This window comes from Rhinatrema bivittatum, chromosome 10 (assembly GCF_901001135.1).
Source record: "Rhinatrema bivittatum chromosome 10, aRhiBiv1.1, whole genome shotgun sequence".
NCBI lineage: Eukaryota > Metazoa > Chordata > Amphibia > Gymnophiona > Rhinatrematidae > Rhinatrema > Rhinatrema bivittatum.
The window spans coordinates 48,593,465-48,609,767 of NC_042624.1; the positions used below are offsets into that span (position 1 = coordinate 48,593,465).

At 41.9% G+C, this 16,303-nt stretch overlaps 1 protein-coding gene across 2 annotated transcripts in view; it reads left to right on the forward strand.

The window, feature by feature from the left end:
• LOC115100201 (pancreatic alpha-amylase-like) overlaps positions 1-3,861 on the forward strand; it is a 57,571-nt gene extending 53,710 nt beyond the window's left edge. For both annotated transcript variants that reach the window (XM_029618518.1, XM_029618519.1), the window contains exon 11: positions 3,559-3,861. In XM_029618518.1, coding sequence (XP_029474378.1) covers positions 3,559-3,748 — 190 coding nt within the window. In that variant the 3' untranslated portion in view covers positions 3,749-3,861. The remainder of the gene's footprint in view (positions 1-3,558) is intronic.
• Positions 3,862-16,303: the final 12,442 nt, after the last annotated feature.

Below are 16,303 nucleotides of genomic sequence, written 5' to 3' on the forward strand. Positions count from 1 at the left end.
TGATGCCAGTTACTGATCCACTTCATGGGTTTGAAGCAGATATGGCCACCCCTCCTTTCTCCCAGTTGGTGTTGGCATCAGCAGTGTTCAAGGAGGAGCTGGAGCAGCAAGACCAGCTGGCGGTGGAACAGGTGCTGCAGCACATTGGTCCTGTGGCATTGATGGCACCGGAGCTAGTACCGTCCTTCTTAGAGCTGCTGCTGGCAAAGATCAGTGTGCTCATCGGTGCATTACCGACCTAGCTGGCATCAGTCCTCAGGGCAGCATTAGTGCCCAGTGGGGCACCGGTGTCTCCCCCTACCGATACAGTATCATTGCCAGTTCCTCCACCTAGGCCAGCAGAGACCCCAAGGCCTGTGGCCCTCCCATCCATCTTTGCTAGTGCCTGCACCTCTGGATGAAGGCTGAGCACCTAGGGCCCCATCCTCTGTGGCTTACACTGAGGATGAGGTTCCCTATGATCCTTGAGGGTTGGATACCTTAGAGTCCTCCTTTGAGGCCTCTGAGGGTCTTCCCTCAGACATTTCTTCTCCAGAGGAGTGAAGAAAGTCTCTGCCTGAGGATTTAAGCTTTGCAAGGTTTGTGAGGGTGATGTCGGAAGCCATCCCATTTCAGTTGCTGACAAAGGAGGATGCCAGGCACAAAATGCTTGAGATTCTCCAGTTCGTGGAGCCTCCTAAGGAGATCGTGGTGGTCCCAGTACACAAGATCTTTAAGGAGCTGCTGCTGAGGATATAGGAACACCCCTCACAGTGCGTCCTGTTAACATGAAGGCAGGTTGGGTTTACCTTGTCCAGAAGGTTGCCAGATTCAATAAGAATCAGCTTCTAGAGCAATTAGGAAAACTAATCCCTTATTTCCTTTAAAAATTCCTGGCTTCAGAATAAAACTGATCTCCAGGTCCCAATTTGTCTTAGAGCAAACTATTAAATTAGCAGAGTGACATTAAACAAGAAAATCTAACATGAAACCCAAACTTCCTCTTTTAGGTGGTTTATTTGTCTCAAGTTAATCTCTAACAAAAATCTAAATAAAAATAGTTTGCTCCCAGTATCCTATACTGGCAACTCATTATATACTTTACATTTCCTTGCAACAATTTCTCATGACTTCATCACCTCATAGAGCCAATCAGGCAGGAGATTTATTCCTTCATATAAAAATATACTGATTAGTATACTCATTTTCTCCATCTTAGATCTTATCCTTCATTTTAGATCCAAGGATAGGCTGTCTTTTTTAGATGGAGCATCATGTGATGTTTTCACTCTTTTCACAAGAAAAACATTTATCTCCTACAAAAAGGGGAACAATTGCAGTTTCATTATGATCTAGTACCCCATGTGCAGGCTTAAAATAATTCTTGCTTTCAGACAGTTATGTCTTAATCTATCAGTCTTAATCAGATCATATCGATTAGTTCAGCTATCTGTTCCACAACAATTCTCCATTTTGTGTAGCTGACTCTGATACATTGGCCCAAGATAACCATAACTAGATGGCCTTAACCTATCTAAATTCTAAATTTCCTCACCAGTCAATGGTGGTCAAATCTGCTCTCAAGAGAGCTAAGCATTCTCAGACTCATTCCTTGGCAGCCCCTGGGAAGGACCACAAAGTAATGGATGCTCTTCTGATGAAAGTGTTTCAGGGGGCCATGCTTATTGCCCGCATTGTTTCCTACCAGCTCTTACATGAGCCAGTACTCGTGGGACATCTGGAAGCAGGTGCAGGAGGTGGCCAAACAGCTGCCTCAACAGCAGCAGGATTCCCTCATGTCTGGAAAACATGAGGTATGATCGACCTACAATGTTTTCGAGACAGCATCAAGGGTCTCTGCAGTGGGTATTGGTGCCCACAAAATGGCATGGCTGTGGGCCTTGAATCTCTGTCCAGGGGTATAGGAACAACTCACTGACGTGCCGTATACTAGGGAGAATCTCTTCGGAGACAGGGAGAGAGAAGTGATGGCCCAGCTCCGGGACCACCATGAATCCCTCCAACAACTCTCTACCAGCACTCCAGACCCATCCTCCTCTTCTAGGAGGCTGGCAAGAATGGGAAAAATTCCTTTGGGTTTTGGTCTCCCCGAACCAGGATGAATGCACATCCCTAATACACACATTTTTAAATTAGGTAGGAAAAGTACACGCGCTCAATTAATTGATATATGTGGTTTCAAAGCATTGCACATATTTGAGTATGAGCCTAAATTCACGCATATATCATGGGATAGAGATATGCATATTTTATAAAGTACCCATATATCATACTTGTGGGTTATAAAATACTTGCATAGATCTGCTTGCAGCCATATACACGCAGATATGACACCATACTCATTTGTTTGAAAGTTATCCTCCTTTTTTCTAACAAAATGAAAAATGCAACAAAAAACTTACAGGTGAATTTTAAAAGAAGTTATGCATGCAAATATGACCTACTATTGTAGCAGTTTTCAAAAGCCATGTACTCAAGTTAAGTGCACTTAATGCAGGTAAAACCTATGGACAATTCAATATCATATATTGTAGCAATTTTCAAAAGCCACTTAATGCGGGTAAGGTATATTTACACATGTAAAATACAATTTTCAGCTTGTAAATTCTTTTGAAAATTAGGCCCTAATTTTTTTTTCATTTTGTTATAAAACAAGATGAAAAAAGCCCTCCAAAATTCGGGGTGGAAGAGAGGGTTCCTTTCCTTTCATTTTAGAAATTAAATCTCCCCTCAGCCCCAATAACATTTAAAAACTGAAACACCTGATGCACCTGGGATTTTTTTCATATATTTCCTCCCATGTCCCCAGATTCCACTTACTCCATTTGTATGTTTTCAGTAGTTGAAATGGGCCAGGAGCAGTCCCTCATTCCTTCTGGCCTGATGGCTGCATTTTCAGAATGGTGCCAGCTGGCCCTGACACTGGCTCTGTCTTGTCATATGGCCATTCAACAAAATGGCAACAGTCTCAGGGCCTGTACCGTTTTGGAAAACAGGTTCTGCAAGGCAGGTGCAACTGAGGATCGCTTCTACCTCCATTTCAACTATTGCAACTCTACAGACTAAGTGGCATTTGGGGCAGGCCTGTAATGGGGCAAGGGAGGGTTAATTTTTAAATGCCAGCAGCATTAGGAGGTGGTGGTGGGGGACCCTTCCTTTCGTTTTCAAAGTTTTTCTACGGTGTTATTTCATTTTTAATAATCCAACTAAAATAAACATCAGATGAAATGACAAACTAATTAAAAAATGAAATAAAAAAATGATTTTTTTTTCTGTGCACCCACTTATCAAGGTTTGATTAGGAATATAAACCAGCATGCTAGATTTATTTATATTAATAATACTGGAACGAGATGAATAAGGGACTGATTTACTAAGCTTTTATTTCATAGTTACAGAATGGGAAAACTTCTTGGTTAATTAGGCCCTAGGAGGAACTGTTAAAACTTTAAATACTAGTATCTTAGGAATAGCCAGAATATATTGCTAGTAATGATGTTTAATATTTCAAAGCAAGTATTTAAGAGTAAGTTTACTCATTAAACTTGTTTTCCTTAGGAATTTGGAGGTAACCTTGAACACTGGCCTTCCTGGTGGTTCTTACTGTGATGTCATTTCTGGTCAGAAGGAGAACGGACATTGTACTGGACACCAGATCCAGGTTGGCAGTGATGGCTCAGCTCATTTCCAAATTAGCAACAATGCTGAAGATCCATTTGTTGCAATTCATGTGGATTCCAAATTGTAAAGCAAAAATCCTATGACTAGGCTTGTGCTTATGTATCTGTCTTCCTTGAATTTTTCCCAAAGTAGCAATTTTTTGTTAAAATGGTTGATGAATAAATATCATGCACAACATTATTACTGTTTCAATTATTGTTAATATTATTCAGCTATAAATTTGAATTCTTCTAGCCTACTTTATATTTATCATACTTATATTATTAGACTTAGAAACTGCAGAAGAAGACTGGTGGGAGTTAGATAGCAGACTTGCCCTAGGCTTCTCTCAAAATACTCCTGTAGCTGATTTACTCTTGCTACCTTTTACCTGGATATTGTGAAGAGGAAAAGTAAGACATTTTCCTTTCCGTCAGATTTCGGGTTTGTTTTTACTTTTGGACCTATAAATTGATTTGTACGGTGAGAATGTGTGCAGTGCCTTGTTCCTCCAGAATGAAGCTGATGGGAGCCAAAGTGGGGTCAGGAGAAGCACACGCTTTCCCTGGCTCTTGAGGTTTTACTCCATTCAGAGCAAAGGAGGACTCCTGCTGGACCAGCTGTGGGAGTGAAGCTGGGAGGGGCTGAGCATTTGCATGGAGCTCACCAAAGACTAATGTCCCTTGAATCAGCAGTATGCAGGGGCCTGCTCTAGTCCCAGGAGAAGAAACTGCTGTTGTGGACTGGATGTCAGCTTGGACTGAATCATGTTGTGCAGGAATGGCTTCAGTTCTCTCTTGTGAGACTCAAGATATTTTTATTATAAGCAATATCACTTGCTATAAAAGGAATGGGGAAATCTTTGTCATGTCAGTATACTCAGTTATCAATACATTTATCATCCTTGACCTTGAAAGTATTGGATTGAGAAGTAGCACTCCTTGATTATAATCAGAAGTTAGAAACCTTTGAAGCAAAAGTGAATAAAGTTCAACAGGATGTTTTCCTTATTAAAGATAATACCTATTTACATACAGCCCGATCCAGTAAAGTCCGTGCGAGAGCGGACTAACGCCCGCTCTCCCGGCGCGCGCACCGGCCCCTCGCCGGTGCGCGCGATCCAGTATTTAAATTAGGCGACGCGGTGCAAACGAGGAAAAGGAGGCGCTAGGGACACTAGCGCGTCCCTAGCGCCTCCTTTTGGCCTGGAGCGGCGGCTGTCAGCGGGTTTGACAGCCGACGCTCAATTTTGCCGGCGTCGGTTCTCGAGCCCGCTGACAGCCACGGGCTCGGAAACCGGACGCCGGCAAAATTGTGCGTCCGGTTTTCGGCCCGACAGCCGCGGGCCGAATTCAAAAATTTTTTTTTTTTTTTTTTACTTTTTTATACTTTTGGGGTCCTCCGACTTAATATCGCTATGATATTAAGTCGGAGGGTGCACAGAAAAGCAGTTTTTACTGCTTTTCTGTGCACTTCCCTGGCGCCGGAAGAAATTAGCGCCGACCTTTGGGCGGCGCTAATTTCTTAGAGTAAAATGTGCGGCTTGGCTGCACATTTTACTTACTGGATCGCTCGGGAATACCTAATAGGGCCATCAACATGCATTTGCATGTTGAGGGCGCTATTAGGTGCCGCGGGTGGGCCGCGTGTTTTCCTCCCCTTACTGAATAAGGGGTAAGGGAAAACACGCGTCCAGAGCAGGGTGACAGTGCGCTCCGACGGAGCACACTTTACTGGATCGACCTGTGAATAAGGGGTAAGGGAAAACACGCGTCCAGAGCAGGGTGACAGTGCGCTCCGACGGAGCACACTTTACTGGATCGACCTGTAACTAAGGTAGAAAATTATGAAAAATCATCAAGCATAAAAGTTTGCATTTAATAATTGTTTCCAAATCAGATGAGATTTCTGCTAATGAGATATTTAAAAATATTTATTAGAAATTTTGATGATCACACCTAATGCTATACCTCTAGGGCCTGATAGTCAGCTGTATCTGGTTAAGTAACTTACAGGTCGATCCAGTAAAGTGTGCTCCGTCGGAGCGCACTGTCACCCTGCTCTGGACGCGTGTTTTCCCTTACCCCTTATTCAGTAAGGGGAGGAAAACACGCGGCCCACCCGCGGCACCTAATAGCGCCCTCAACATGCAAATGCATGTTGATGGCCCTATTAGGTATTCCCGAGCGATCCAGTAAGTAAAATGTGCAGCCAAGCCGCACATTTTACTCTAAGAAATTAGCGCCGCCCAAAGGTCGGCGCTAATTTCTTCCGGCGCCAGGGAAGTGCACAGAAAAGCAGTAAAAACTGCTTTTCTGTGCACCCTCCGACTTAATATCATAGCGATATTAAGTCGGAGGTCCCCAAAAGTATAAAAAAGTAAAAAAAAAAATAAAAAAATTTTGAATTCGGCCCGCGGCTGTCGGGCCGAAAACCGGACGCTCAATTTTGCCGGCGTCCGGTTTCCGAGCCCGTGGCTGTCAGCGGGCTCGAGAACCGACGCCGGCAAAATTGAGCGTCGGCTGTCAAACCCGCTGACAGCCGCCGCTCCAGGCCAAAAGGAGGCGCTAGGGACGCGCTAGTGTCCCTAGCGCCTCCTTTTCCTCGTTTGCACCGCGTCGCCTAATTTAAATACTGGATCGCGCGCACCGGCGAGGGGCCGGTGTGCGCGCCGGGAGAGCGGGCGTTAGTCCGCTCTCCCACGGACTTTACTGGATCGGGCTGTTATAGAGTCATTCATCAAATCACATTAGGGCCTTATCGTAGGCATTAGGGCTCTAACGCCCGCAATAATGCCAGAACGCATGCAATAAATAACATGCAAATTTTCAAAATTTAGTCAAAAGAGAGGAGTTTAGGCAGACTTTATGAAAATGAGTTTTATTTATTTATTTATTTAACATTTCTTTTATACCGATATACGTTCGCACATCGTATCGGTTCACAGTGAACAAAAAACCATTGGGCAGTGCCCGTACATATAACAGATAACATAATATAATATGATGAACTAGACAACATATAAATAATTTATGGGAGGAGTTTGATGCACTCTCTACCTAGCTGCTATCAAGCTAGATCGAGAGTAAAATGAAGAAGTCTCATTTTTGTGTACCTTTCATCACTCCAAATGACATCAAATCTTCACTGATGTCTATTGTGCTGTTCATTAAGGATGTGAATTTTTAAAGATGGCGCCGGCCGTCCATTGCTCCTACCATGTGACAGGGGCTGGCCAATGGCACGGATACCCTGTCACATGCTAAGGGCGCAAAGGGCCATTGGCGCCATTTTGTTTACTGGCAGCCGACGGCCCGAGAGTGGGAGAATGCTCCCGGGACCCTCACTGGACCACCAGGTACTTAAACATTTTTTTGGGTGGGGGGTTGGAGGGGTCCGGAGGGTGGGGGGATACTAAAGAACTAATTTTAAAGGGTCGGGCTGTGTTTTTGGGTTATTGGCTTGGTGCAACCGATAAAAGAACAAAACAAACAAACGATGATTGGACCACGGGAAAAATAATTTCCCGATGGTCCATGAATCCGAAACCGGAACCGATTCTGGTTCTGATTCACATCTCTACTGTTCATACCTCTGACTGTGCATGTAAAACTGCTGCCCAAAACCTAGGCCACCACCAAAACCTCACCCAGAGTTACTTTATACAAAGTTGACTAATATGTGTGCCTCACCAGAGGCGTTGTCTCTCTCTCTCTCTTGTACTTCTTAATTCCCCAACTAATAGGGAATAATTATATTCAAAGAATGTCTTCCAAAACTCCTTAGTCGGTGTCAGCTAAGCAGCTTCTCCTTGGGGAAGGCTAAACAGTGCAGGGGACCCTTTGTCATCACCTAGATTGGTCTTGTTAATCTCTCTTGGAATTGCTCTATGGCAAAAGTCCAACCGTCCTCATATATTTCCGTTATATGCCTTTTTGGAATGGCACATGTGCTATGGGGATCTCTTTGTGCAGCCCTTCTTGATATATTTTGAAATTAACTGAAAAGAAACACTTAGGGGTTGATTTTAAAAGCAGCGTGTGTGCATTAACGTGTGCGCAGTTCCTGGCATGCGTACATGGACGCGTTGATTTCATAACATGCGCTCGCCAGCACACGCATGTTATAAAATACGAATGCCACGTGCACATGCGCACTGGATTTGAAAATCTGCACATGCATGTGTGGGCAGCCTGTGACTCGTGAACGCAAGGTAGAATTTTCCAATTACATACAGCGACATGATTGGCCTTATTCCCAGTTTCCTCCCAGTCCACTCCAATTAAGGAGACCCGGCACTTCGGTGCATACTGGGGTTTATGCGCATGGTCGAGCCCATTGTAAAATGCACAAGGGGCGTGCAAGGCCCAGCCACAAGCGAAAACCCCACAATTTATGCGTATAGCGCATTTAAAATGTACTTGTTACTGCATATGTTTCAGAACCACTCTAAAATGGTGAATTTCTTATCCAGATTCCCTATTTCTCATATATGTTACTATGTGATTATTACCTAATATATTCTTTAAGTTTAACATAATCTATAATCAAATTAATATCTACATTAGTATAAATGAAAGCAATCATATAATAATTCAGATAGAAACACTATTATTAAATCACTATAAAAGGACCTGTAAATATTGTGTGCAATTCATATTGGGGCGGATTTTAAAAGGCCTGCGCACGTAAATCCTTCCGGATTTACGCGTGCAGGGCCCTCACATGCCGGTGCGCCTATTTTGCATAGGCTGCTGGTGCGCGTAAAGCCCCGGGACGCGTGTAAGTCCCGGGGCTTTCGAAAAGGGGCGGGAGGGGGTGTGTCCGGGGGCGTTCCCGAAATGACGTGGCGTTTTGGGGGTGTGCCGCGGCATTTCGGGGGCAGGCCTGTGGGCGTGGCGCCGGCCCGGGGGCGTGATCAAGGCCTCCGGACCAGCCCCCGGGACCGGAGGATGGAGTGGGGCTGCTGGCCGACGCGCGCAAAGTTACGCCTGCTGAAAGCAGGCGTAACTTTGCCGACAAAGGTAAGGGGGGGGGGTTTAGATAGGGCCGGGGGGTGGGTTAGGTAGGGGAAGGGAGGGGAAGGTGGGGGGAGGGTGAAGGAAAGTTCCCTCCGAGGCCGCTCCGAAATCAGAGCGGCCTCGGAGAGAACGGAGACAGGCTGCGCGGCTCGGTGCACGCAGGCTGCCGATTTTGCGCAGCCTTGCGCATGCCGACCCCGGATTTTATAAGATACGCGCAGCTATGCGCGTATCTTATAAAATCCAGCGTACTTTTGTTCGCGCCTGCTGCGCGAACAAAAGTACTCGCTCACGTATCTTTTGAAGATCTACCTCATTATGTCTATAATCTACTTCCTAATAATTATTTTTACTAAAACTAATCTGGGTATATGCCAGGTGTTTTCAGCTTCGACTTTTGAAAAACGACTTGTACTGCGCTTGACTAATGCAGCCAGTCAAGGTCAAATTTTAACTCTTAATCTGCTAGCTGGTTTTAAGCAAGTAGTGATCTTACACTTTTAAGTCTTATCTTAATTTTGTGTGTTTGACCTTGAAGCTTGTAGACTTCAAGTTAGGAGAAGGGATGGAAGCTGTGAAGGGGGTCCATGGACTCTGAAGTAAGAACTATAACACAGTACGTTTCTCAGTTAACTCAAAACACAAATCTACATGCTAATAAATCATAAGTGTATGACAGTATTTCTCTCTCATAAAAGACTAAATTAACCCTTTGTGTGATCCATTGAGATGACTTCTGCAAGACTGTCCCTTACACACTAATAGAAAAACATACACAATGATATCTCCTCTTATTCATCATCATACTGCTTAGTTAGCTGGATAAGTCAAGGACCTCTATTTGGTTGTCCTAAAGTCAGCTGGATAGACTTTTATGATTAATAGGGATGTGCACATATTTTGTTTTTCTTTGGTGTTTCATTTTTGGGCCATTTCATTTTTGGGCCATTTCGGTCCACTCCCCGAACCCGAAAGCTTTTTTCGTTTCTATTTCGGGAAAAACCCAAAAACCCAAAAAAACCCAACCCTTCAAATTATTTAACTATAATCCCCCCACCCTCCCGACCCCCCAAGAATTACTGAAAGTCCCTGGTGGTCCAGCAAGGGTCCCGGGAGCAATCTCCCCCTCTCGGGCTGTTGGCTGCCAGTAATCAAAATGGCACCGGTGGCCCTTTGCCCTTACCATGTGACAGGGGCTACCGGTGCCATTGGTTGGCCCCTGTCACATGATAGGAACAATGGATGACACTAAGATCTGCAACAGAATGGATATACCTGAAGGCAGTTGGGATTCAATGCCAAGAAGTGCAGAATCATGCATTTGGGGTGCAGGAAATCAAAGGAGGGAGGGATGAAAGTCTGATGTGCATGAACGGGGAAAGAGACCTCAGCATGATAGTGGTTGATGATCTGAAGGGAATGAAGCAATGTGACAAGGTGGTGGCTAAGGCCAGAGGGTTGCATATGGAGAAAAGAATATAATAATGCCCCTGTACAGATCAATGGTGAGGCTTTAGCTGGAGTATGTGTTCAGTTCTGGAGACTGTATCTTAAAAAGATAGTGATAGGTTGGAAGGGGATCAGAGAAAGGCAACCAAAATTTTGTTGGGTCTGTACCATACCATTTAATACATGAGATTACATGCATGTCTGGAGCTTACACATGTGCCAAGAGAGCGAGAGAGAGAGAGAACCGTATAAATGATAAAAAGGAGGTGATTTGTACACTGCAGCTAGCAGACTGTATTGTACAAATCAACTCCTTTTCATCACTTATAAGGTCAAAAATTATTTAATGAGGTCAATTTTACAATGGATACCACCAAATGGGTCTGTAACAACATACCCCTAACCCAACCCACTTCTCAAAAACTCACCCTGAATCAAAGTGCCCTCTTACAATGGTCCATATATAATCAGACTGAGCCCAACAAAGGGGCTCTCTCTTTCTTTCTCTCCCTGCAATGGATGCCTGCACCTAACAAGGACCAGCAGCAAAATGTCACATGTATGTTACACACGCCAGCTGAGGAAAATTAGAGGACACACATGTCGGTGCTGGCCCCATACCCTGACCCTTTGCCGCCCACTTTTAAATTCGCATAGCTTCCACTCAGGCCACTTATGCGAGTAAATGGCCATTTTTGCACATGCAAGTCCTTTAAAATCTACCTTTATGTGTATACTGGAGGAGAAGAGAGACAGGAGTGATATGATACAGTCTTTTAAATACCTAGAAGGTATTAATAATGCACAGGAATCAAACCTTTTTCAATGGAAAGAAAACTGTAGAACAAGGGGCCTTGAAGCTCCAAGTCTAGTCAGGATTAACATCAAGAAGTATTTCTTCACAGAAAGGGTGGTTGATGATTGGAATGCCCCCCCCACCCCCCGAAGAGGTAGTGAGAATTCGAAAGGGCATGATATAAATGCAACTAGAGCTCGTCTACTCTCTGTATCAGGACCAACCCTTTGGAACACTATGCCAGTAGATCTACGCCAAGAGGCTTGCCATAAAACATTTAAATGAAAACTCAAAACATGGCTTTTCACGAAGGCATTCAAATAGTACATATCACCAAAACTCACTCATTTTGCTCACCCTTCAATCTTCTCTGCCAACAAAATACTCTCCCTGCCACACAATGCCTCTACCCTCACCACTCCTCCTCTCCCGCGTTCCTGCCCCTAACAGAGCCCTCAGTTCTAACTTTACGATCCCTCATAAGATAACTCCCTCTCTTAGTTGCTACCATCTTGGATTTTCAACTTCATGCCTTGACTTACATATCTTCAATAATGTACACTCTGTATATAGTTTTATAATCATATATGCTACTTCCTCCCCAATGCCTTGACTTACATATCTTCAATAATGTACACTTTGTATATAGTTTTATAATCATATATGCTACTTCCTCCCCAATGCATCTATTGTAAATAGTTCCTTGCAATCTTTGCAGCTCCTTCTTTCCCTCCCCCATGCAACCCTTTCAACTCTTCATTTCCCTCCCTATATGCACTATACAACCCCTATCCCCTCTCTACATTCCGTCCATCTTCAACCTCCCTCTACCCCTTTCTTTCTTTCCCCCACTCCATCCCCCAACCATTTCTCTCAATACCATCCCAGTTATCCAACAACCTCTATTTAAGTCTCTCTATTTAAGCCTCATTCATTATATAGTTTATTTAATTTAATTTTATTCACTTTTTTCCTATAAGTTCTATGTAAAGCCTCTGTTTTGCTGATTTTGAAGTTATAATGTAAACCGAACTGATGTTATACTACGAAGTCCGGTATATAAAAACCACAAATAAATAAATAAATAAACATAGAGGATTCCTAGTAGCTAAATGATGGAGACTAAGAATAGGGTAACTCATGATGGCTGGGATTATCTGCACAGAGCAATGATTTCCCTAAGAATTAAAAAATAAATGATTGTTGGGCAGACTGGATGGACCACTTGGGTCTTTTTCTGCTGACATTTATTATGTTACTATGTTACAAAGTGCAGTCTGCATACCTAAAAAAAGGACCTATCCAATTTTGAAAACTCATACACTATATCATTTTTTATGCTGGTCTTTTAAAAAGTTTCACAACCAAAAAGGTTTCCACCAATTACCACAAGACCAAACTGAAAAAATAAAACCTGGTCAAAAATCTAATCTCAAGTTTCTTGTGAAAGAGCCAGATAGGAAATTTTCTGTTTATATTATTTTTGTCCTTGAATCTAACTATGGGAAACAGAAAAGCACAATTTCTTACCTGTAGCAGGTGTTCTTCAAGGACAGCAAGATGCTTAGTTTTTATACATGAATGATATGAGCTGACAGAGCCCAGATTAGAGTTTATTCAAGGTTTACATATTCCAAGTGTGAAAAGCAATGTGAGTAGATAGAAAAATCTGAAGTGAGTGAAAATGAATCATAGTAGGTAACCCAAAGATCAGGCATAAAGGGATAGGATTGGCCACTGCCTGTTTTAAAGGGAGCCACATTGGTGATTCAGGGCAGCCTAAAGTATTCTTAATCCATGCAAGTCTTTGTTGAAGAATGAACAACATGTGATAGCAATGAAAGTCAAGAAAATGTACCCCTCTACCCAGCTGCCTAGGTAATTTCAGTTTTCACAAGGCAATGTAGGGATCTTATTGATTCAAAGACATTAGGAAAGGATTGCATCACTTTTGCGATACATTTAGGTGGGGAAAGCACTGGAAGCATACTATTAAAATTAATTTGAGGGGCAATTACCATTTTGCTAGAGTCTAAATGGCCCCACCAAGAAAGATATAATGGTGACCACCTTTTAATGCTATCATTGAAGAAGGCCAAAATATGTTTTCTGCTTTGGAAATAATCAGTCAAAGAATTATAAAAATAGATATCTAAGATTTTTAAACCATCAGGTATTCATCGAAACTGTGGTAACTAGGAGGCAAAGCCAATGGCTGATTCATTCAAGGCATCATTTCCAACTTGGTCCAATTAACATGATAGCCAGATATGATTGAGAGAGAAGTAATATGTTGCATTATAATCAGAATGGTATGTGAAGGTTGTCGAATATATAAGAGAATTTCATTGGCACAGGCCACAAGTTTATATTTCACATTGCAAAACTGAATACCTTTCACATCTGGGTTTTATCGTAAGGCTAACAAAAGAGATTCAAGTGAAATGTTAAACAAGAATGGAGAAAATGGCAACCTTGTTGTGTACCTCTTTGCAGGCTAACTTGTTCTGACAAGATTCCATTTATTGAGAGGAAAGCTAATGGGGAACAGTAAAGGAGTTTAGTGAGAGAGAGAGAGAGAGGAATTCCCACAGCCGAATCATTGCAAAACAGTGACTAGGTAATCCAACTCAACTTGGTCAAAGGCCTTTTTGGCATCAAGGAAAGGTATGCAAATAGTTTAGGGATATATTTAGCCAGGTAGAGCAACTGCGAAAAGAGTCGTGGATTATCCATAATAAGGTGACTCTTCATAAATCAAGATCGGGTACTGTGGATCAATTTATTTACAGCAGTGCTGAACTGCATGATAAGTAATTTCACAAATATTTTATAGTCTATATTTAGTAATGAAATAGGTCTATAATTAGACACTGCCAAAGGGTCCCTGTTGAGTTTGGGAAAAATCTAAATCAGGCATCATTGAAATGGTTAGCTGCAAATCCAGGGTTCTGCATCGTACAATATTGGGATTCTAGGTGAGGCAAAAATTTAGAGAAGAAAACCTTGTGAAATTCAACTGACAAACCATCTAAGTCAGGAGCTTTTCATGACTGGAGGGAAGCTAGAGCACATCATATCTCACCCCTAGATTCATCAAAAAGTCTTAATAACAAAAAGGGGTGTGTTTAGGGAAATTTTGGAGTTACTGCACCATGTGGTAATTTATTGCTTTGCATCAGTATTATGAGAGAGAGAGAAAGGAAGGCCACCTAATAGACTGAGGTGAGGTGTTAGTGGTGGTTTTGGGTTTAGGGGCCAGTTTCGCACGTAAAGTGAGACATACGAACAGCACAGTAGACCTTGGTGAAGATTTGACATCATTTGGAGTGAGGAAAGTCTAACAAAGATGACATTTTGTAATATGTTCTCACCCTAGCATGATGGTAACCCCCATATTTTATGCACATGTGATTTAAAATTTGCCCGTTACAATATAATGCATCAGAGTATTCATAATGCCCATATTATATTCAATAAAGTATCTAAGTAATTTATTATACATAAGGGTAGACATATTTAATAATTTCCAATTTTTACATAAAGTTAAGAATTCCAATATTTTTATTTAACATAAAACAATGTGTATTTGGGCCCCCCATGCTGTCAATTATACTACACTCCTGATCTATCAATCAAAACACCCGACATGGGAGTATTTAAATTGCTTCCGGTTTGTGGGTCATTTTCGTTGTACACAGTGACTTATGATAGAGATATAAGCTGTTGAGCAAAATGTAAGCAATGATTTTTTCTGAAATCCAGCATTAGTCCTTAAATATTTATTATTTACTATTAAAATATCGGGACAATTAATCTGTCTTCAATCTGTGATTCCTGAACAGAATCTTGCTCACAGCGTGCCATAGGACATTGCTTTTTGCAGACATTTAGTAAGTAATATCTTTATAGATTGGTACTATGCTGTACTTTCTGCATATGTAATATTGACAACTTCAGTATTTTTGATTAATAATTTCACTGCGATGGTCTTAAAAAATGCATCCTCCCGTGTTCACCCAGCATCCCAGCACAAATGTACTCTTAGCCGGTTTCATATAACAACCCATGTTATTTTAGAACAATATTAATGATGTTTCATATTATAATACTCTTGCATTTTTGATTGGCACCTTTTTTACTATTATAGTCATAATTTTTGTTTTTCTTTTCTTTTCTCGTTTGAATGCACTTATTTAAAGCCATCTTTGTTTAATACTTCAACTGTATCAGCTTCAAATACATGGTTTGTTTCGCGGTTGCAGAACTATGGGGGTCATTTACCAGACGGATCGCACGTGATAAGGGACGTTTCGCACGCGAAAAGTCCCTTATCCCGTGCGATACCAAGATGGGGGCGGAGTCGGCCCCGGAAGAGGAGGAGTTGGGGCGTCACTGGGGCTGACTCCGCGAAGACGCCGCGGACGACGAAAAGGTAAGGGCCTTTTCGTATCCTATTTCATGCCCAATAGCTACACCTTCTATGGTGGCGCTATTGGGTACGAAACTGGCAGCGATCGCACCGCAGCGGTGCGATCGCTGCCGGCTAGCCCAGGACCGCCCCCCGTTTCTGCCCCCCGCCCTCATTACCTAAAGTATCGCAGGCCTGCGATACTTTAGAAAATGAGGCCCTAATTCTACATACGATTGTTACCTGCTATTTCCTAACACAATCTCATTTGAAATTTTTTCTATCATGGTCGCTTTGTTGTTTTCACATATTCATAGTCTCCCTATATTATTTAATGATTTTTAACAGTGATTTGGCTTTCTCTTTTCATGTTGGCTTAGCAAACATTTAAATAGACCAGAATTTGCATCTACCAATATTTAAATATAAAAACTTCCTGAAAAGGTACATCATTTTTGTCTCCTCTCCAGTTTCTTTAATATAATAGTTCTTAGTTCATTTTAATATATTTTATATGTGAGTACTCAGTCTATATTATATATCTTATATGGTTATTTATGTATTTGTGTATGAATTAATTCTTATTTATGTATTTATATGTATAAACCAATTTTATCAAGTTATATTATTATTTTAATATTGTTTTGAGTCCATATTATTTTATTTATTTATGTATTTATTTGAAAGTTTTTGTATACTGACATTCGTTAAGAGAACATCACATCGGTTTCCATAGAACAATAAGTAGCCAACAGGGCTTTACAATGAAACTGATAATATAAACTGGGGAGGGGGGTGGGGGGGGTGGGAAGGAGGGGGGGAGAGGGGTTAGAGGGTGGGGGAAACCAAGGTTATGCTGTACAAGTAGGTAAACACAAAAACATAGTTAAATACAATTATAGATTTTTTTCTATGTGATATATTATTTTCTATGTGAGTTTTTATAATTTATATATACATATCCTG